General features: G+C 38.5%; 1 protein-coding gene across 3 annotated transcripts; it reads left to right on the top strand.

Moving 5' to 3' along the window:
- Window positions 1-110: 110 nt before the first annotated feature.
- On the top strand, window positions 111-21,599 carry FAM161A (FAM161 centrosomal protein A). 3 transcript variants are annotated; one of them, XM_063078228.1, is made up of 7 exons: window positions 111-361; window positions 9,996-10,234; window positions 11,736-12,896; window positions 13,264-13,431; window positions 15,014-15,113; window positions 20,431-20,585; window positions 21,049-21,599. In XM_063078228.1, exons 1-7 carry the CDS (start codon window positions 182-184, stop codon window positions 21,200-21,202), a joined length of 2,157 nt encoding a protein of 718 aa, XP_062934298.1. In that variant the 5' UTR covers window positions 111-181; the 3' UTR covers window positions 21,203-21,599. The 3 variants fall into 3 exon arrangements, with proteins under 3 accessions (XP_062934298.1, XP_062934299.1, XP_062934300.1); XM_063078229.1 differs by lacking the exons at window positions 15,014-15,113; window positions 21,049-21,599 and having other exon boundaries at window positions 20,431-20,574; XM_063078230.1 differs by lacking the exons at window positions 20,431-20,585; window positions 21,049-21,599 and having other exon boundaries at window positions 13,264-13,459; window positions 15,014-15,096.
- Window positions 21,600-23,429: the final 1,830 nt, after the last annotated feature.

The following is a 23,429-nucleotide window of genomic DNA, read 5'->3' as shown; positions in this document are numbered from 1 at the left end:
GTGTCTGGCAGCGTGCGAGCATTTTGTGTGACTTTTGGTCCCTCGCGGCCCCTGTAGCGTCCCTAGTTACCGAAGCCCTAGTAACCGCCCGCCCCCAGCAAGTAGCCGCCAGGTCGCCTGAGGCAGCGCCGGCTTACCCGCCCCGGGCCAGCGCGGGCGCTCAGGCCTCGGAGGCGGGGTGATGGCCGCCTCGCACCGAGCGGCGAAGCTGGTGTCCTCCAGTCTCCAGACCCCGGTAAATCCCAGCACCGGAGCGCGGGTCGCCCAGTACGAACGAGAAGACCCCTTAGCAGCCCTGGCGGCAGCGGCGGCGGCCTTGGAGGAGGAAGAGAAGGAAGTGGAGCAGCCCGCGGGGCCGTCGGTGAGCAGGGACCGGACGTGGGCTGGGACTGAGCGCCGGCGGGGTGCAGGCTTAGGGCGGGTCTGGGTCCCCGCCCGGCTGAGGACCGGGTGGGAAACGCGGTCCCTGTGCAGATCCTCTCTACCAGGTGATCTGGCCCACTAACTTCTCTCAGCCCCCACGGAAAAGACTCAAAACCGAGGCACTGAAGTCTTTTAATTTTCTCCAGAGAGATTGTTGTAAAAACTTCTTGGACAGCATTTATATTACTCTATTTCTAGAGAGTGCAAAGTACAGAACTCTACTCTCTACTCTCCAGCATTGTTGGTAATGGATATTTCGTTTTTTAAAAACTTGAGGAAAACCGATCTACCCCATAGTGGATAAGCCATAAGAACTCAGGTGAATCAGCTGTGTGGTCAGGTGTGTGAGCAGATCTTAACACAATACATTAGAGGTGCGTGTTTAAAACCATCAAGAGTTCAGTGGATAGATCAGGCACAGATATCGATAAGCATCCAGAGAAGCAAATTACTGAGGTTCCATTGTTTCTTAAATGGCTCTTCAGAGTGGATTGAGAGCCTTTTTACTGATCAATTTTCAGTGTCAAATGTGTCATGGATACCTGTCCATCAGGTAGGGGGGCAGAGTCTGCCATCTGTTGGATTCACTAAGAAGATTGGGAGCCTTGAATACAAAGCAATCTGCAGATATAAACCTTCTTACCTCCAGTTAAAGTTTCTTAATACCATATGCCCAAAGCTTCCCAGCTACAAAACATGTTCTATGGCTAATAGAAATCCTTGGATATTTTGGAATTCCAATCTCTTTATTCTACACTAAAACTGTTAATGAGAAAATCTGTAGCAACACCTTTTATGGTCAATATTTCACCAACAAACAAATATCTTGAAATTATCCAGAGTAAGGCAGATAGAGACTCCGAATGTGAACCAGAAACTGGTTTCGTGATAAAGCTACCCCTCAACACAATTTGCAATAGGAAACAAAGAAGGCAAAGTGATGGAGGAAAAAGATTTGAATTGAGGAAAAGGATTTGGAGTCCTGGATTAGGATCCATTCTCTGCCATTTGCTAGGTGATGTTAGGTAACTTTCTTCAATCTCAGTTTCCTTGTCTATAAAAGAACTATAAAATTGTCTCTCTTTCCTATCTCACTTGGCTATAAGAACCAAATGAGGGAATGTGTGTCTCATTTAAAGAGCAGTTTATATAAGTAATTAATTAGTAATATAGATTAGTAATTAACAACTGCCAGTGGGACCGTCATTTGAGTGACTCACCCAAAGATTAAATTCTGCTTTGGTGTGCTGTGGTAGAGGAGTTGCAGTTATACTTCCAGAGGGCCATGTTAAACTGCAAATTTGTATTAGAAACTGGTATTACCTTAGGAGAGATCAGTTTATACAATAAGCTAGTTTCAAAAGGGCAGGATCCTACCAAAAAAAAAAAAAAGAAAGAAAGGAAGCTAACTCTTATGAGTTTGATACTGTTCTTAGAACGCCATACATATAGGATCCAAAAGTAAACCTGGGGGCCGACCCAGTGGCTCACTCGGGAGAGTGCGGCGCTGGGAGCGCAGCAGCGCTCCTGCCGCGGGTTCGGATCCTATATAGGGATGGTCCGTTTACTCACTGGCTGAGCGCGGTCACAAAAAAAGGGCAAAAAAAAAAAAAACAAAAAACTGAAACTCAAAAGTAAACCTGGGTAAGCTGCCACAGTAGGCCTGATAGCCAGAGGGCACTGGGGCTAGGGGAAGAAGCACTGACAAGGCAGGAAAGAGAGTGCAGGAGCCAGGCTTTGCATTCTTTACAGGTTGGCTTGGTTCTCCATCTTGATTTCTAAAGGTTAATAAAAAGTAGTAAACGCAGATACCATACCTACCACACAAGACTGATTAGAGGACCAACTGTCACAATAGGCCTCTTTCAGTCTTTTGGTTTTGCCAAAGCCAGACTACCCACCCCACCCCAACCCCCCCCCCATCAGAAACATATCCCTTACAGGATTCTGTGCCCATATTGGGCACTGACACATGTTCCTTGAATCTAGCCTTAGTAAGAGATACCAGTTTATAGGTCCTGTTATGTGGCTGATGATAACATGGGTAAAGTAATAGTCTATAATTCATAGTTAAAAATCTCACTGAATATCCTAATGGGGACCTTCTCTTTTTTCAGCAAATACTGAACATTTATTACGTGCTAGTCACTGACTATTCAGTGGTGAATGAAACAGCTGTAGCTCATATCCTCATTGGGGAAGTTAGACAATGAAAAATAAAGTCAAATGAGTCTAAGAAGGGGAATGGTGGGAAAAAAATAAACAGGCTACTATAATTCAAAAAAGACAGAGGAGGGAACCTCCTTAAATGAGTTGTTAACATTTAAGACCATGCCTGATGGATGAAAAAGAGCAGCCATTTGAAGAGTGTAGACGAGAAGAGCATTGCAGGCAGAGGGAAACAGCATAGGCAGAAGCCCTGAGGTAGGAAGAGAAAGAGTTTTGAGGAGTTAAGGATCTGAAAGGAAGCCAGCAGGACGGTAAAAGAGAGAGGAAGAGTGGGAGATGAGACTGGAGAGATCACTCTGATGGAAAATGATTGGAGGGTTTGGCAAAGCAAAAGGAAGGAGACTGCTTAGGAGGCTTTTAAGGTAATTCAGATGCCAGAGGTTTGGACTTAGAGTCCAAGGGTGATGGCAAGATGCAGACAGATTTCTCTGAAATGGATAGGGCTTACTATTGGATTGGATGTGAGAGCCAAGATAGAGGAAGGAATCAAGGATGCTCATTCCCAGGTTTCTGGTCTGCACAACTGCATGGAATATAATGACATTTAATGAATTGGGGATGACTTGGGGAGGAATAGTTTTGAGGGATGGGTGGGAATCAATGTTTTGGTTTTGAGCATTGTTAATTTGAGATGCCTGTGAAACTTCCAAGTAGAAATGTCTAGGTAGAAGTTGGGCCTATGAAACTGGAGTCCTGTGGGGTGTGGGCTAGAGATTATAACTGGGAGTTTTCAACATTTCTAAAACAATGGGTATGGATGCGGTCACCTAGGGACAAAGTGCAGAGAAAGAAGAGAAGGGGACTAGTGTAGAGTTCTTAAGAACCTCAATATTTAACTGTTAGGCAGAGAAAAAGGGGGGCAAAAGAGATTAAAGAGCAGCTACTAAGGTAGGAGGAAAATCACAAGAGTGTCCCACATTCATTGTTTTTAATAATGAGGGAAAGTGTTGAATGTTGCTAAGAGAGGGGACATTTTATCCCTGAAACAGGAGGGAAGGAGAAAAGGGGCACAGACAGGATAGTTTTATAGATGGGAAGATGAGGGAACTTCCCTCTGATGTTTTCTGTTTTCTTAAAGATATAAAAGGACAGATCACAGATATGTATAATCAATTATGTTTCAATTAAGAATAAAATTAATTAATTAACTAAAAGGTTTATTAGTGGGTGGTTGGGAGGTGGGGGTGGGAGCAGTTAGAGGAACAAGGGAAAGAAGCAGCATTGCTGGGGGATTGGGAAAGCCATCTTCCTGAAGGAACACAGGAGGTGCTGGGCAGGCCAAGTGTCCTTTAAACACTACTCCGTGTTTAATTTGCTATTAATATTCACAAAACATTCTTTTCTTTTTTCCTTTTAAAAATTACATTTTATTTTATTTATTTATTTTTTTGGCGGTTGGCTGGTAGGAATAGGAATCTAAACCCTCTACTTTGGTGTTATAACACCATGCTCTAACCAATAGAGCTAACGGGCCAGCTCCTAAAGTTACATTTTAGTTATGACAATAATACATGAACACATTCTCCTTTTAAAATATCAAACGTTACATATGAGGCTTGGGCCCTTTTTACACCTCTCCCCCACAAAAGAAAACCTGGGTACCCACTCCATCCCCTTCGGTAGCCACTATTTTGAAATTGATATGTATTCTATGCTTCTGGGCTTTTTCCTGTCCTTTGTATATAACATTTTAATATATGGTGGTATACTACATAGATATGTATGTAGATATATAATTTGGCAACTTGCTTTTTTCTCTTTTCATTGGGGATTTACCTATGTTAGTACATGGAGATCTGCCTCATTCCTTACAAATCCTTTTCAACAAAAAACATCTTTTTCTAAAAATTCTAGAATTGCAGGTGAAAATATATAGATTATTCACATAATAATAGAATGTAGATTATGCACAATTCTTTATGGGTGCTAATTACTAATAAAGCAACAGGTGCTGGAAGGATTCATTATCTAAATAGGTCAAGCTAATCTGGGGAAGATTATCCTCTAATCTAGTGGCTGCGCTTATGACATTCCACAAAAAGCTGAACATTTAAAGGGAGAGAGTGCTATTTTAGGCTCTTGGAAAAATAATGACCATGGCCTAGGTTATTTGATATACTAAATATTTTCTGGGTGGAGACAATTAAAGATGAAATTAGAAGGCTGGCCAGTTAGCTCAGTTGGTTAAATCATGGCCTGGTAACACCAAAGTGAGGGATTCAGTTCCCCATACCAGTCAGCTGCCCCTGCGCCCCCAAAAAAGATGAAATTAAAATTGGAAGCCATAAATTAGCCATTCACCTGCTAATTATTCCATCTGTTTTAGGTAAAACACTGAGATCAGTTTATCTGAAAAGTTCAAGCTAGTGTTAACAGTATTAAGCTGAAAATGCAATGGATACTGTGCAAAAGTCAGTGCATATGTATAATTTGTCAGATGTGCCACATCTCTTCAGAAGCTACTCTATATCTTTTTTTTTTTTTTTTTTTTTTAAATAAGAACGTTCTAAGATGTTGGGGGAAGGGGAAGAGGCGGGTGGGGCTGGCTCCATTGCTGGCTTGGGGCAGGGGGCAGGGCTGAGTCTCTCAGGACCCTGGGGTCTTCTTTCTGGCTCCAGCTCCAGCCTCCATTTTATATCTTTTTCAAACAGTCTTTCCAGATCCAAGTAAATTTGATCTTCATGTAAATGATTGCTATAAGACCATTTTTATAAATTTATCTTCCTTGTGTAGATGATTGCTATAAGAACATCTTTTTAGAGAGATTCTAAATGAATGAATGAGAGCACATGGATGCTTTTGCCTAAAAATAGTTCTTAGGAAAACCCTTCCTGTTTTAATTATTGTTTTTGGAACATAGACCTTTTCCTTTATACTTAGTAGAATATAGCTCTTTAGAGCATCCAGTATTTCTTTATATGATTCAGTCCTTTGTGAGGGAATAACTGTTCTCTTCCCTTGGTGGAAACTTGTATTTCTTTTTTTTTGGCGCTGGCTGGTATGGGGATCTGAACCCTTGACCTTGGTGTATAACACCACACTGTAACCAAATGAGCTAACCAACCAGCCCTTGTATTTTTTTTAACTGTACATTAATTTGTTCAAAAAGTATTTATTGAACATCTGCCACTGGCCAGGTACTTTTTAGACACTGGGGACACGACAGTGAACAAAGCACACAAATCTCACCTTAGTAATGCTTACTTTTTTGGTAGTGACAGGCATACAATACACAAACAAGTAAAGATACATAGAATGTCAGTTGGTGGTGAGTACTTCTGGGAAAAATAAAGCAGAAAAGGGGGCCTGACAGTGAGTGGAGGGCGGATCTGTAATTTCAAATAGGGTGGTCAGTGGAGACCTTGTTGAGAAGATGACATTTGAGTAAAGACCTGAAGGAGTGAGCAAGTGGGCTGTGCAGATATCTGGAGGAAGAGCGTTCTAGGGAAAGGGAATAGCAAGTGCAAAGGCCCTGAGGTAATTCTGATTCTTCAAGTGTTGGAAACACTGTAAACTGGATTCAGCCACTGTTAGTAAAATGAACTGCTGCCACCCAGATGAAGAACTGTTGCTGGGCTAACACAAGCAGACAGAAGTGGACAGAGAACTAACAGGAAGGAAAAGTCCCTTCTTTCTCCTCCAGCCTTGCAGTCTCCCTCTAGCCTCACTTTTGGCAGAGTCTAATGGGGAGCAGCTGGCAAAGCAGAAAGGTGGTTTGCAGAGCTCCAGCTCTAGCATCACAAAGCAGAGTGGTGAAGGCATTGGAGCTGAGACAATAATTTAACACCTAGAACACCTACTTTACATATCTTAAAGCCAATGCTTAAGAGGTTAGTGCCTACATCACATTGCTAAAAGGTACAGAGCCCAGGCTTGAATGGGTATTCTGACCCCACATCTGTAGTCTTTCTCCCAAGCCCTAAGAACCCTCCCAACTGAAAAGTTATTTAACATCCGTCCAACATTTTTTTTTGCAGCTGGCTGGACCCTGGACCGTGGTGTTATCAGCACCATGCTCTAGCTAACTGAGCTAACTGCCAGCCCCCAACGCTTTTATCTTTGAAGGGTCATAAGGGGGCTGATACCAGGTGACCAATGGTCAGGAGCCAGTGGTAGACAGGAAATGGAAACACCCTCCCGCTTATCCTAACTTCCCTTTCCAGGCTTACTTCCTTTTCCAGGCTTGCTTCCCAAAACTGCTTTATGCGTTTTACTCCCCTTTTATCCTGCAGCTGTGCGCACCTTGCTCTCCACTATGCACACACACACCCCTGCCACTTTTGCTAATGTCATTTCCTTTGTCTAGAGTACCTTTCCCCTCTTTCCCATAAGCTCTCTTTAATCCTCTAGATTTTTTGATTCTTTGTGACTTAGCTCGAGTATCACCTACTACAGGAAGCTTTCCCTTCCCTTCCAAATTCAAACCAGCAAAAGTTCTCCTCCTTTGAGTACCCTTATCACTTGGTTTTTGCATCTCTTGTGACCACTCTCTACCTCCTACAGTGTTAGTCCTCCTTTGGCTGCTATTTAAATGTTGGTGTTCTCCAACATCTCCATCCTTGGGTTACTCTCATCTTGTTGCCCATACTCCCCAGGCAGCCTCCTCCACATCCAAGGCTGCACCTGCCACTTCTGTGTGCATTGCTTGTTCCCATACCTCGATTTCTAGCCCAGCCTTCTTACCAGGTCTCCAGACATATCATCTATTTCCTTGACTTCTCTGACTGCTTCACTATCCCCTCAAATTTAACGTGTCTAAGACAGAGCTTAGTTTCCTTTCCCTAAAACACTCTCCTCCCCTGTGTATATTAATGAATGGCAGCACGTCTATCTACCTAGACAGACATCACTTCAAACAGAAAATAAATCTTTTCAGTTCCTTGCTCCCAATCCAGGTCATTATTGAGTTGGTGATTCAGTCTTCTAAATCTCTCAAGGCAGCCTCCTTGCTTTTGTCCTTGGTACTGCTCCCTTAATTCTGCCCTTAATACCTAAAACACATCTAGGTAATAGCCCACTAACTGCTGCCAGCCTTCTTTTACTCCACCCTACTTGCCACTCCCCTTCCTGACATCCTTCCATGCTCCTATTGCATGCAGCCTGGCCTCCAGGCTCTTGGATGGGGCTCTTGACTTGCCTTTTTCACCTCATTTCGCACCCCTCCTGTGTACATATTACCCATTCCCCATCCCCACTCATCACTATTTACCTCTCTCTGAGCATACTATGCCTGTTCTCGCCTCTTATAGCTAAAAATTCCTCCCTGCCCTTGGGAGGAGCATGTATATCTTTGGAACCTAACACATTTGGGATTGAATCCTAGCTCTGCTGCTTACTAGTATGACTGCAAGCAGGTCACCTACCTCTTCTGAGCTTCAGTTTCCTCATTGAGAGCAGAGTACCTGCCTGTTGAGTGATTGTGAAATAACATGATGGATGTTCTAGCACTGTGCTTCAGATATTTTTGTTCCTTTTTCACTGTTTTCCTGATCTGGTAGACTTTGTCCTCATCCAACCTTCTGTCTGCAGTTGGCTCACTTCTGCAAATTCTGCCTCTTAGTCTCATAGTGTCTGATATCGCAACGTACATGGTCATGCATCTGTCTCTGTGCTCAGTTGGAAGCAGCTTGTAGAATCAGGAGTTCTGTCTCATTCTTTTTTTTTTTTTTTTTTTTTTTTTTGTGGCTGGCAGGTATGGAGATCCAAACCCATGACCTTAGTTTTATGATGCTGTGCTCTAACCAACTGAGCTAACTGGCCAGCCAAGTTCTGTCTCATTCTAAGTCTACTGTTGATTATGTACATGTCTTCTCCTAAACTAGCTGGATGCTTCTTGAAGGTAGAGCTTTTTTTCATCTGATTTGTATCTTTCAGCAGATGGCTAAATGCTGGATGTCCCCCAGATATTTAATGAATGAGCAAATCAATAAAGTACTCATCCCATGATAAGGTAATGGCAGGGAGCACATACATAAACAACAGAAGATAATTAAAGTTGTTTGACATACATAAAGCAGGTCTCTGATCATAGATTTGTTGGTAACAAATTTCTCCTTGTCAATTCTGTTGAAGAAAACTTGTTTTCTTTCATTTGTTTCCTCTGAGTTACCCCAAGTGGTATAACACTGGCCTCTTTACATGCTTTTAGCCCATTAAAAAACACCGTATTTATAACTATTATTTATAATTGACTTTTCTGAATTTTCCTGTTGGGAGAAGCTAAACAGATTTATTTTCTAGAGTGTTATCAGATTGGATCTATAGTTTTCTTTTCTTTCTCTTTTGGTGACTGGCTGGTACGGAAACCCGAACCCTTGACCTTGGTGTTACTAGCACCACACTCAACCAACTGAACTAATTGGCCAGCCCTGGATCTACAGTTTTCTAGAGCAAATATGCATTTTTCATTTTGAGTTTGTTCCAGACAGGCTAAATTTAAAACCATGGTTGGCAGCCTTTTAGTCACAGTATTGTAAATAGTTTCAACTGTTTTTCAACTGAGAACATACTAAAATTTTATATTCTGGAGAAAATGGAGTTTTATCTCTTTACTTGCTTCAACTAGAAGAGTTGAAAGGTATGTAAAAGGATTGAAGGGAAAAGTCCAGTCAGACCCTTCCAGGCATGACCTATATATAGAACAACTACAACCTCCTTGTTCTGGTGTCATTCCCAAAGTTGCTGTCACCCACAGGAGCAGCTGTTCTGAAAGTCCCTCCCGATCTCTCCCATGGTCTCTTACTCCCTCTTGAGCTCTTGCCTCATTGCTGGGAGGGCTTCTCCCTGGCTCCTTGATAAGCCACCAAGAACTTTGTCCCTGTCCCCCCATTCCATCCTCCATCCTCCTGCCTTCTCTCCACTGGCACATCTTTGGAGCCACACTGCAGGAGCCCAGCTCGACAGGGGAAGGAGCACACTGGGTTGTGGTTGCTTTGTTTGCAGCAGGAGGAACTGTGTTCCTCTTCATCTCAGTTAAAATTTACAACTCAGAAGGAGGCTCCTTATAGAAACCCTTTGTAAAGTGTGGTTTGGCACTATCCTATTACAGCGTGAATATAATGAGTTAAATACCTTTTGTTGGTTGATCTGGGAATCTAATCTTTTATTAAATGGATTAAAAGACATTTATCTTCTGGCAGCTTGGTCTTGTTCTCTCTTGTTCATAAAATATCACTGGGGGAAAATGTACACAGCCCACAAGTAACCCATTATATGTACATAGCCCACAAGTAACTAATAACCTAACTATGTGGACTCTTTAAGATAGTAGCATTTGGGTCAGTATCAGCTTAATTTGTCTTTCAATTCCAAACACCATATAATGGGTGTTTTCCCCCCACCAGGCTGATTTTAACACCAACTCTTCTGGGGTGGATGAACATGCACCAATAAGCTATGAGGACTTTTTGAACTTTTCTGATGTTTACCACTCTAATGAAGAGTATTTCAGGAAACTAGAAGAGCTGAAGGCTGCCCACATAGAAACTATGTCAAGATTAGAGAAAATGTACCAGGATAAATTAAATTTAAAGGAAGTTCAGCCAGTGATCATCAGGGAAGATGTTTCTAGTGTTTCTTCCAGGTAAGTTTGCACTTAATGCCATTTGTGGACTGTAAAATAAAATGTATATTTAAAAGTGCAGAACAAAATTTTTCAGAATATTTTTCCTTAAATATTTCTTTGCACTTTTTTTTTTTTGGCAGCTGGCCAGTATGGGGTTCCAAACCCTTGACCTTGGTGTTATTAGCTCCATGCTCTAACCAACTGAGCTACCTGGCCAGCCTGTACTCTTAATGATACAGGGAGGTGGGATTTTATTCAAAATGTTTAATGGCTTATCAGCTTACTAGGTGACCTCATGCTTTGAGTGTCATTTGGTGGCCTTTTGGTCTTTTCTCTCTGACTCACCACTCATAGAACTGTAAACATGTATCAAAATACTTAGTCGAGGCCATTTTAAATGATGAATATTAAAGTTTTATTTTATTTTATTTTATTTATTGGTCACTGGTTGATATGGGGATCTGAACCCTTGACCTTGAGGTTATAACACCACGCTCTTAACCACCTGAACTAAATGGCCAGCCCCCTAAAGTTTAATTTTAAAAGCCGTTTATAATATGTGGATTAAAGATCTAATACAAAGAGTTCATCACTAGGAGACATGAATCTGATTTATGTTTTCAAAATAGTCTGTAATTTCAAGACCGATTTCTGTTGTGAACTTGCATTCTTTGAACCTCGAGGCAAGTCCTTTATCTCATCCAGTCAGTCAGTGCTGATTGCGCATCTCCTGTGTGCCAGACCATTCCTGGGCACTGAGGAGTCAGAAACAAGTTGCCCTCAAGGAACTCAGAGACTACCAAGGACCAAAAATTGTATCACAACATGTTGTAAAGAGTGTTAAGGCAACAGAGGAAGAAGCAGTTGATCATGCCAAGGTGTCGTGGAGGGATGTAGGCAAGAATTTTCCACCAAAGTGTCACATCTGAGTTCAGTCGTGAAGGAGGAGTAATGGGTGCAGCAGATGCAGGAAGCAAGGGGTGGCCTTCTAGGCAGCAGAAGCCAGATGTGCAAAGGCAAGGCAGTGTGAGAAAACAGGGTGTGTGTGAGGAATTTCACGTGACTAGAGATGACTTAACAATGGTGACTTGGGAGAGGAAGTGGCAAGAGGTAAGACTGGACAGGTGGGCAGGAGACAGTCTTGAAGGGCTTTATAATCTAAACTTTATTTTGTAGCAATGAGCAATCATCAGAAAGTTCAAGCAGGGGAGTGACATGATCAGGTGTATATTTTAGGTCAGTGACTCTGGAAAATGCATGGAGAATTTTATAGAGGTTAGGCACAAGGAGTTCTGCCATCTCAGGCTCCTCTTCTGTCAAGTAAAGGAGTTGGACTAGATAATTTATAGGCATTTCCCAGGCCTTCTCTACATAAAAGTGATCATTTTTTACAAGCCTTATCCAGCTCCTCTTTTTTACCTAATTATATCCTTACCTTAGAAAATATATAACACTATCTTAATTTTTATATTTGGTCACATACAATTGAAAGTGTAACTTAATCATTCTTCTCACTTAGATCTTTATCAGAAAAGAACTCCTATCACCCTGTCTCGGTAGTGACATCATTTTCGGAGCCCGATTTAGGCCACTCTCCCTCCTTGTATACATCTTCCTCTGAAGAAGAGTTGCCCAACTTAGAAAAAGAGTATCCCAGGAAAAACAGAATGATGACCTATGCTAAGGAGCTCATCAACAACATGTGGAAAAACTTTTGTGTTGAAGATTATATTCAGTATAAAGATACTGACTTCCAAGCAGTTGAAAAAACAAGGAAGAAACAGAAAGAATGGGTGCCCACGATTACAGTACCTGAGCCTTTTCAAATGATGATTAGAGAACAGAAGAAGAAAGAAGAGGCTATGAAATCTAAATCAGATATTGAAATGGTACATAAACTCAAAAAAGAAGAAGAAGATTCAGAGTGTAAGAAGAAATTCCGAGCCAATCCAGTTCCTGCCAGTGTCCTTCTCCCCCTTTATCATGATTTAGTCAAGCAAAAAGAAGAACGGAGGAAGTCTATCAAGGAGAAAAACAAAGAAGCTCTTTTGGCCTTGCAAAAGCCGTTTAAGTTTATTGCAAGAGAGGAACAGAAGCGAGCAGCCCGGGAAAAACAGCTGGGAGACTTTTTTAAGTCTAAAAAGAAAACAAATCGATTTAAAGCCAGACCCATACCTCGATCTATTTATGGTTCAACTACCAGTGACAAATTAAAAGAAGAAGAGCTCTACAGGAACCTTAGGACGCAGCTGAGAGCCCAAGAGCTTTTGCAGAATTCATCCCCTCTGCCTCGTAGGTCAGCCTGCAGACGTTTCAGGAACCCCAAGTGTCCTGAACAGGCTGAAAAGTTGAAGTGTAAACACAAGGTTAGGGGCCGGACTCATGATTCTGAAAACCATCCTGAGGGATATCAGAAACACCTTTCAGAATACAAGTGTCCAAAACTCTTAACAGTCTGTAAACCATTTGATCTTCATTCATCCTCACATGCATCTACTAAGAGAGAAAAAATTTCGGCAGACATTAAAGCAGATGAAGAAAATTTAAAAGAAACACGTTGGCCTTATCTGTCTCCAAGGCATGAGTCACCAGTAAGAAGTGCAAGTGCAAAGTCCATGCCCTGTAACTGCAACCCTCCAATGCCCACAGTATCTTCCAGAGGACGAGAACAAGCCACCAGGTAAATAACTAGGACAGAACTGACCGACTCAGTTACTACACTAGTGTGTGCAGGTCTGTTGATTTTATGTTGATGAATTTGAAAATATTAAGAAATTATTATTGTATCTGTAAGATATTTTACTCTATAATATAGAAGGAACATTTTGCTAGAGGGTGTTCTAAGAAACAAATGTGTTTTCCATTTTATGAAACTTTGGGGATAGAAAAGTTTACAGTCAGCCTTGATTGGCTTTTCAATTTCACAAGTCAGATCCTTCTCAAAAGATTGCCTTTTTTCCAACCTTTGAATTATCCTGTGTTAAATCTTTGCTAAATAACATTTTCATTGGCTTAAAGTGAATTAAGCCTTAGTTTGTTGCCCTCAGGAAATCACTTGAGGAAAAGAAAATGTTGGAGGAAGAAAGAAATCGGATCCTAACTAAGCAGAAGCAAAGAATGAAAGAATTGCAGAAACTCCTGACAACCCGGGCTAAGGCTTATGACTCACATGAAAGTTTAGCTCAAACGTCTAAATCCAGAGTAAAATATCTCAGGTATCATCAAAGAATCCTGAATCTCCAGGTCATTGGTTTTCAAATTTTCTCTTTCTTAAATCAATGGATAGCAAGATATGAACAGATTGAGAATGGTATATCTATTTTAGTCTATGGATTAAAATTATTCTCGGTTACTTACACTCAGCACACACACACCCACCCCTTATGGTGAGAACCAACATATGTACTCACTTCTATGGTGAGAACCACAAAGCTGTGTTGAAGAACAGAAATATTTTCTATTGTGGCCACAGTTAATAGTTGTAATCTTATATCAGCATCTAATCTTTTTCTTTATATTATTTTTGATTGCACAAAAAATACTGTATTGAGAAAAATCTTGATTCACACAGATAAAGCTCTTTTTTAATAGCTTGCCATGTAATCTCAGAATATTTTTCAATAAACATATGTCGAACAGTTTTGTTCTAAGGTATGCATGAAATCTGATAGCACAAATTAACACATTGAGGTTAATTAACATCAGTTATGTGATGTGTTAACACATGTGTTAATGTTCACTAGTACATGTTGCATTTTTTTTATAGTTTCAGTATTAAAAAATAAAGATATTCACAGAATCCTTAGAACCCCTTCACAGAACCTAGAATTCTGCAGTACGAAGTTTGAAAATCAGTGTTCCAGATGTTGAACATAAAAATGTTCATGTTTAAGTAGAAAAATATCTCCCCCAAAGCCGGGTAAGTAATATGATTTATTAATTTTTAATCTGATTTATAAGAACCAAAATATATGTATTTGCTTTTAATTACAATGAGTATTCCTTTATAATATAGCATTAATTTATTGATAGAGGGAGCTTGATTTGATGACCTTGAGCAGAAAGTTTCTTAGAAATTTACTATTTACCCTTGCGAAGTAAACTAGCTTTCTCATAACACCAACTTGTATATAATTAAACATAATTATACTTTAAAGTATAATTATTTTCTCGAATCCATGAAATATTATTATCTTGATAGCGTTAATATATCTAACATGCAGAAAATAGCATAGTTTAATTCATTATAGGATCTGGTCCAAAAAGTTAGTACCTTTATGGTAAATTTATGTATTTGGTTCCTGTTCCTCTGTATGTTATATTCTCATGCTTCCCATTTCTCCCCTGACCTACTCTCATTTAATTAACTTTTTGCCACTAACCTTTACGAGATCTCATTTAGGGTAAAAAATAAGAGCAAGGTCTTGTTTTCAGAGGAAATTTCTTAAGAGAGGCTATCTAATTTGGGACAAATTTTCTTGGTTTTATACACTTATAAATAATATGAGGGCATTCGTTCGTCTCTTCAGGCCAGTTTGAAACTCCTTCATACATTATTCCTTGAAGATTTCAGGAGTCAAAGTACACAACCTGTTCCCAGGGCATAAAATGTGTGTGCTCAGAACCTAGGATTTTTATTCTGCATTCCATGGGAATTCACATTCTAGAAAAGGCACCATGGTAAACTGTAAGCTGTGCTCATAATTTCTGATTTGTCATCTAAGATACATATTATATATGCAAGTTCTTATTTCTTAGATGACCTTTTAAAATTTCATTCCTTTTATTTAATTTTAGAAAGAGTGAAAAGGAAAGGATGAGAGAATATCAACGAGAACTAGAAGAAAGAGAAGAAAAATTAAAAAGGAGGCCACTACTATTTGAAAGAGTTGCTCAGGTTGTGTTTGTTGGAATTTAAGAGCTATTGTCAGCTTTTTTTTTTTTTTTTTTTTAACATCTTCAGCTCCTAAATATACAGTCCATTTTTCCTATGTGTTATATAATTATTGAGACATTATTGTTGCTGTGACAGCTTTATCAAATCAGCCAAGTAAGTAATTTTGCTTAAAATCTGAACATTGAATCTTGTTGATAAGGTACATAAGCTTAATAAAGTACATGCTGCCCATCCAGTTGTTCTCACAATATTAGTTTAACAACCTGTTTTTAATGGCTGATCTTTTTCAGTACTAATTTGGTCACATATTAAGGTGAGGCTTCATGATATTATTTGTAAGTCTTTGAGGAATTAAAAAATGAAACAAAATGGCTAATTGAATCAGATTTATTTCTGCTAGGTTTTTTTTTTTTTTTTTTTTTTGAGTCTCTAACTCAATCGTATCTACAATTACTAGAAGGACTTCCTTTCTGTAAGAACAAATTGGTCTTAAAGACAGTGGACCCTGATTTTACTAAATTTACACTGTTTTACAATCTTTTCCTCAGGGAGATTTATCAGTTTCATGTCATCTTCTTTGTCCTCATAAGGGAGGGGTTTATATGGGTGACATGGCTTAACAATAGATGACATCACTGGAGGTTACAGGTGCTATTTGGTGAATTTCAAGCTGTTTTAGTTGGAAAATAGACAGTTGGAACACTTACCTGTGATAGTTGAGCATAGTCACAGGACTGTACTTGTCAATGACTCACTGAGGACGATGGACATGTCTTGTGGGTTAATCTGAACCTTATAGTCTCTCCAGGTTGTATAATCCTTTTACTTACTGATTTTGATATAATTTTATGTAATTCTTTTTGTTTCCAGGGGTTGGGTTTTTTTTAACATCTCAGTTTCAATTTACGAAAAAAAATCATTTTAAGCTGTTCTACATTATGCAGCATAAAGTGATTGGCTTTTGGTGCAAAGAAGTTATCTGCAGCTCTGAATTGCAAGTTTTTAGGTCTGCATCTCTGGTAATCTCTACCCATATTTCCCATAGGCAGATTACATTCATCTTGCCCCCAACTAGATCCTCCTCTTGATTTCCTGCCTTAGTTGGGGGAGCATAATTTAGATGACTGGGAGCTACTTTTCCTGCCCATTCATCTGGTCACTGAGAGACCTGTTAAGTTTTCTTCCTAAATAATTTTCAGATCTGACCTTCACCATCCCAGATGGTGAAATGCCAGGTAAAACCTCTATTATTTCCTATCTGAATTTTTATAATAGTTTCACTGGTCTTTCTGCCTTGCTCTTTGCAAAGCCACCCATTACATCTTCACCTTGCCCTTACCATTCCCCTGCCAAAATAACTCTTGATAGTAGTGGCGATCGTCCATTCTCAACTGATTCCATTCCTTCTCATTTTCAATGAATGTTATCAAGGGGTCTTGTTATTAACATCACCAAACAATTCTATAAGGTAAGCCTCTCCATATAACAGGTGATGAAGAAACTGAAGTTCAAAGAAGGTATGTAACTCATGAGGTTTACAGTTAGTAAATGTTAGAACTAGGATTTGAACCTAAGTTGATCTGCTTCTGAACACATAACCCTAAGCTGTCCTGCTTCCTTCCAGAAGATAAATCCACAAGTCTTAGCATGGTATACAGAAACTTCCGTGATCCCTGTTAACCTCTTTAGTCTATCTGCCACGGCACTCTCCCCCCACCCTGTCTTCTCCCCCATGTACACTCTTTACTTTTAGGCCATACCAAACTACTAGATTTTTAGTTTCTTTTTTTCTTTTTTGGTGGCTGGCCAGTATAGGGATCTGAACCCCTTAGATTATTAGTTTCAAACTGGAAGTCTTTATTCATGTTGTTTTCTAAACGCGCTTAGAACCTTTTTCTATCTTTACCTAACTTCTACGTGTTCATGTCTTAGTGTACAGTCGGTTCTTGCATTGTTTCCCAAGGTCAGGTTGGGCGCCATTTTCCTCTGTGTTCTTTTCCTAGCCTGTGCACACGTCTGTCTTTGTTCCTACCACATTGTGTGGCATTTATCTGTGTAATGGTCTCTTCCTTCTAGCTAATTAATTTTAAGGGTGGTGGTCAAATGTATGCCTGGCATCTAGCACCTAAGACAGTGTCTGGCACAGTGGAGATGTTAATAAGCATTTGTTGAAGCCAAACTGAACAACTATGATCAAATTAGCCAGATAATGACGTTACATTTTCTTTCTGGGGTTAGCCCAGTCTGAGAGTATTACTACTCTGACATAGTAGCAATGAGTGTCAGCATTAATAAGCAGTTTTGTTATGCTGTGAATTCCTACCGTTTCTAAGCACCAGAGAAAATGTGGGAAAATAAATGCTGTGTGCGAAATTAAGCCCACAAAGAAATTTTAAATGTTGAAAACATAGATTATTTTTATAATTTATGAAACATTTGGCTCTCACATATGCTGTTTCCTTTGCCCAAAACACTTTTCTCCCCCCATATGCCCCTACCTCCTGTTAGGCCTTGTTACAAAATAAGTTTTCAGTAATTATTAAATAAATGAAAGAATTACTATAAACTAAGCTTCTGGTTATAAAAAATAAATATTTTTTCCCTTCAAACGAGGGCAATTATTATAGACAAACTTTCATCATCAATTGTTATTTTAGTTCCTGGAAGAAACAAAGCTAATCTTTCTTGGAAGGATCTTTGATAGTAAAAAAAAAATAACTATACAGTTGTTTTAACTGTTCCTTTTTTTTTCATAGTCTTTACAGTTCTTTTGCATAGTGAAATGCAGAGGGGAAATACTTGTTCTAATTAGGAACAATTACACATTAGTCTTCTTGATGCAAAATATTAAAAGCTAATTAATTATATATATACAAAGTGACTGTGGCCAGTGGATCACCATAGCTTTGGTTTTGTTAACATAAATTAGAACATTTTTTTTCCTGCAGTCTTTTTTCCTATGACTATTGCTGCTAATTAACAGCTATTATTTGTTTGTTTGTTTGTTTGTTTGTTTTTGCTGGCTGGTTCAGGAATCAAACCCCAGACCTTGGAATTGTCAGCTCCATGCTCTAACCAACTGAGCTGACAGAACACAATAGCTGTAGTTTAATAAATTTACTTGCAACTTTATGCATTGTCCATTTATAGGAGTTGATTGATCACACTGTTGTTATCCCCTAGCAGAATATGCCTATGATTCATTGCACAACAACCATGTTGTCTTGTTGTTTGGAGATCACAGGGTTTATTAACTGAGTAGATGTTAAATTGAATTTTAATGTTAAATTCAGATGAAGCCTTACTAGCACTAACTTTGATTAATATCTTTTAAATCTCTTTTATATTTAATTTGCTTAAATCAGAATATGCTGTACTTAATGCATTCAGAGTTAGGTTTGGGGTTTCTTTAATCTCTATAGTCTTCGTAGCATAGTTCTCATTTCTTACTCTGCCATGGCTTTCAATTCTGCAAGGCTTGTCTCTTGGTATTCACAGCACCTGAATGCATTTTTACTTACTTTTCTAAAAATTGTTCTTATTCAAAGTGGGTACATTTTAGCAGCAGTTTGAGTGCTGCTTTTTCAGTTTTTCAGAGTATCAGTAATGCACTGGTGATAGTTTTATCCATTGTAATCAATCTTTGTTATTTTCGTTTCTCCTGTGGAACACTAGACTCCACGGTCCCTCATTATGCTGGAGTCCCTAGATTAGGCAAATTTCTGCATTGCTGAAGTCAGGCATTAGGCCAACTTCAAGCTCCAGGATGACCACTACCACTTAGAGAAAGCAGCATGATGGAGTAGAAAAGACCCAGGAAAGGGTCAAGAGACTTGGTCCTACCACTCACTAGCCTTGTGACCTTAATCAAACCATTTAACCTCTGGGGGGCTCTTGGTTTCCTTATTTGTTAAATGTGGGGGTTAGGCTGGGTGCTCTCCCACTCTCTTTCCATTATAGGATGCCACAATTGGTGCATTGAAACTGGGCCATTACTAGTCACCTTGCTTTAGCTGGAGGTCCAGAGGGCAATTCTTGGCCCTATACTAGTTCAGGTTAACTCATACGAGCTAAAAGTAGACTAAAGGGGCCGGCCCGTGGCTCACTTGGGAGAGTGTGGTGCTGATAACATCAAGGCCACAGGTTCAGATCCCTATATAGGGATGGCCGGTTAGCTCACTTGGGAGAGCATGGTGCTGACAACACCAAGTCAAGGGCTAAGATACCGTTACTGGTCATCTTTTAAAATAAATAAATAAAAGTAGACTAAAGCTGAGGCACTATTGTGAATCCAGTCACCTCGTGGCTCGATAAAGCCTGTAGTCTTAGGAACTGTGATGAATTCCAACTTGCTGCAAGTATGAGAGGCTCATCACAACTCCAACAGATCCCAAAGCAAGGAAGTGACATTCTGCAGATTTGAACCCAGTTCTAAATCCATGTACTTTTTGCTATATCCCTTGTTTCCTTCACATAGTAGAGATAACACTGAGGACTTTAACATCTTTGATGGATTGGGGATATAGCTTGTAAAAAGTAAAAATTATAGTAGGTGCATAAAATAAAAGAACCCTTTGACAATTATCACAGGAACTCATTTTCTTACTCATTTTCCCAGATGTCTTTATGTAGTTATAAAAGTACATAAAACCTAGGTACAGTATAAAGAATAATTATAGATCTAAACTCATGTGGCTACCACCAAGGTTAAAAATAGAACACTGCCAGCACCCCAAAAACCCCATGTACCCCTCACAGATTACTACCTTCTACCTCTCTCCTGGGGTAACCACCAACCTAACTTTTGAGATACGGATTTCCTTGTTTTTCTTCACAGTTTTACCACCTATGTACTGATCCTCAAACAATATAATTTTGCCAGTCACTGAACATGCTGTGCACCTGTTTGTGCTTTGCTTCTTTTGCTCAGCATTGTATTTGTGAGATCCATCCATGTTTGGTGTATAGCTGTAGTTCATTCATTTTCATTGTTTTATTTTACTCTGTGCTATGAATAGACCACAATTTATCCACCCTACTATTGATAGATATTTGGACTGTTTCCAATTTTTAGTTATTACAAGCAGAACTGTCATGAACACTCTTGTACATGTCTCCTGGGACACATATTTGTATGTAGGAGCTTCTCTGGGTATGTACCTAGGACTGTAACTGTAATGGTTGGTCACTGAGTATGCATATTTTCAACCAGCTGTGATTGTTGGACTTGACTTTCACTGGAGTTTTTAACCCATATATTTTTAATGGTAATTTAAAGTATTTTGTCCTCATCTAAAAAGATTTGTCTTTCCTATAGAAAAATGCAAGAATGGCAGCAGAAAAACATTATTCTAACACCCTAAAAGCACTAGGAATATCTGATGAGTTTGTTTCAAAGAAAGGCCAAAGTGGAAAAGTATTTGAGTACTTCAGCAATCAAGAGATGAAAAGTTTCACTGAAGATAAAGAAAGGTAACATACATAAGATGTCTGAATGGTTTACCTTTGAAAAAATTCTTACCTGCGGGAAATCATACAATTCTTATTTTGAAAAGGTATTTTATTTAATGCAGTACATGTGAACTGTTGTAAAACATATTGATGTTTTAACATGTTTGACACATTCAAAATATTACAGTGATGAAGTATTTTGTTTTTAAGGCAGAATAACTTAGAATTCTGACTGACATAAATAAAAATAATAGCATGCTTTCAGATGAAGTTTAAAGAACCAATCCCTGGAGTTTTAAAATAAATTAGTTCTCAGGAATATTTAACTCTCCAAATGGCACTTTTATAGACTTTTCTTGATAACAAATTAGAGCTCATACACTTGAGGAAGACTGGCTACACGATGGCGTACATTGCAAAGGGTTCGTTTACCTCTAAACTACTTCATTTTTCCTTTGAAAGATTGATAAATTTCTTCCTTTAGCTTTAATGGAGAAGAAAAAATAGAAGAAAGAGAGAATGGGAAAGAAAATTATTTTATTGATACCAACAGCCAGGATTCTTGCAAGGAAAAAGATGAATCCGATGAAGAAAGTGGAGAAGAGAAAGAATCACAGTTGAATTCTGTTGATGAATAAAACTGAATCAGCAAGGTCTCCTCTCTATGCCCTTGCTGTTGCTTGCGGCATTGGGTGTTAGCAGCCACTTTGTGATGTTATGAACATCTGGGGGACACCTCTGATATGTGCCGGGCTGTTGAGCAAAATCATCTGTAGTCTGAAAGGCTGAATCTAGCTGATTGGTCATTTGCTCAGTTAGAGAAGCCTTTGCCTATTCATTCTTTTAATTGCTACGTATGGTCTGTTTGCAACTATGATCTTGTATTTTAAAAAAGTGTTTGAGAATCACAGCTGTCACAAACTAATTAATTATAAAAATATACATTACTTCATTATTTTTGGTGGGAAAAATGGCTTAGTATTGAGAGCAGAGAGAAGAATTGGCCTTTGGTAATTTATTTTTTAAAAATTTTCTGGAGAGAATGAATCAATAAATATTTTTAATTATACTATTTGTCTGTTCTTTTTCTCTGCAATACACAAAATGAATCCTCAAACTTGTTTTGCTAAGTATTTTAAGGTTCTTATCTGAGCCATTTTTAAAAAATAATAAAATATGGAAAAAAATAGATACTTGTAAATTTATTTTCATTTCTTCACTGAGAGTTTACTGTTAAATTATCCATACCATCATCACTTTTTCTTTTTATCCCTAGTTTTAGTCCAAATTACTTTTGACTTATAAATTATTAGGAGGGCTGGCCAGTTAGCTCAGTTGGTTAGAGCGTGGTGCTGGTAACACCACCATCCAGGATTCAATCCCTGTACCAGTCAGTCGCCAGAAAAGAAAAAAAAAGGTAAATTATTAGGAAAATTTTTATACTAGTTTTTTTTAACCCTGTGTATTATTACAGATGGAAATAATTATGACATCTGTGACATAATCCTAATTAGAGGTAAATTTTGTCCCTGTTTTTTATATGATGATGAAATTGTATATAATAACTTGCTAAGGCAAGTCTCCAAAGTAATTCATGTTTAATTCTTTAATGCTACACCCTGTTGTGCTCAACTTTTTACATTTTATTACACAATTTGCCTTGTGCATGATGTTAATTTGATTTTATGAATTTATCATTTTTCTTTAAGCAAATTTTTGTTTTAAAAATTTAAACCTATCATAAAGATGTTACAAGGTAAGACATTTTCTTGTCTAAAAACGATTAGAATTCTTTAAAAAGGACGAGCTAATAAAGGTGTATATATTAGTAGTGTTTCCCAACTGGCAATTTATGCTTTAAATTAAGAAATAAGGTGATTTTTCTCAACGAGGGGCAAATATTTACTTGTAGTTCCTTTCCTGTCATTTGTGTTAAACTACTTGTCACTATCATTAGATTGTAAACTTCTTGAGAGTTGGCACCATTTTTAAAATTCATCTTTATTTTCCCTTAATATTTAGCACACGACTGTGCATATGGTAGGTATTTAATAAAGATTTGAATGAATGAGTAGATGAATATGTTTTTTAATTATACTTAACAATTCAGAGTGAGTGCACATGGGATTAAAAACTTTTCTCTTTCAATTTATTGAGAACTTGTGAATCACAATCCACAAACTGTAATAGTTAAAGTGCTATTTGCTTCTAAGGATTCACTATACACTCTGTCCCATCTCAGTTTCATGAAGAGAGTTTGGGCTTCAGTCATGAAAGATCTGGCTTCAAGACCAATCTTCAGTTTTCTTATCTGTAAAAAATGGGTATAGTATCTATATTAGGTGGCTGTAGAAAGGATTGGAAATCATGTATGGAAAAGCTCTTTGTCAACTATGATATTCAAATGATAGTGTCACAGGACAGAATATTATTGAAGAAACTTTTAACTTTAACTGAAATACTTTTACATAAGTGAGAAACAAAGTGATTTAATGTTATTTTGTTAGAAATAATTTTTGAACTGCCTTTTTAAAGACAGTGATCTGGTAAATGCAGAACCAAGCTATAAAAAAAAAGATAATGGCAGTTTCAAATTATTCCGTGCAATATCACTATTTTTTTCAGAAAGCCATCAAATTGACAGCTGAAAGACTACTTTAGCAGGTGGCATTACACAGAGATAGTTAAAAGTCACTTTTAAAGCTTAACTTACTTTTCAGGCAGTAAGTAACTGAAAATTTTGTATACTTGCGTCATCTGAATTTGCTCCACAATTCTTCTTTTTACTTATGAGATTTTCTGTTATACATAATTAACCTAAGAGGTTATGCTCTTTTTTCCTTACATAATATTATTGGGTTCCCT

Source organism: Cynocephalus volans, chromosome 14, assembly GCF_027409185.1.
Source record: "Cynocephalus volans isolate mCynVol1 chromosome 14, mCynVol1.pri, whole genome shotgun sequence".
NCBI lineage: Eukaryota > Metazoa > Chordata > Mammalia > Dermoptera > Cynocephalidae > Cynocephalus > Cynocephalus volans.
Note: the sequence above shows the minus strand (reverse complement) of the source record. Positions and strands in the feature narration are given on the sequence as shown.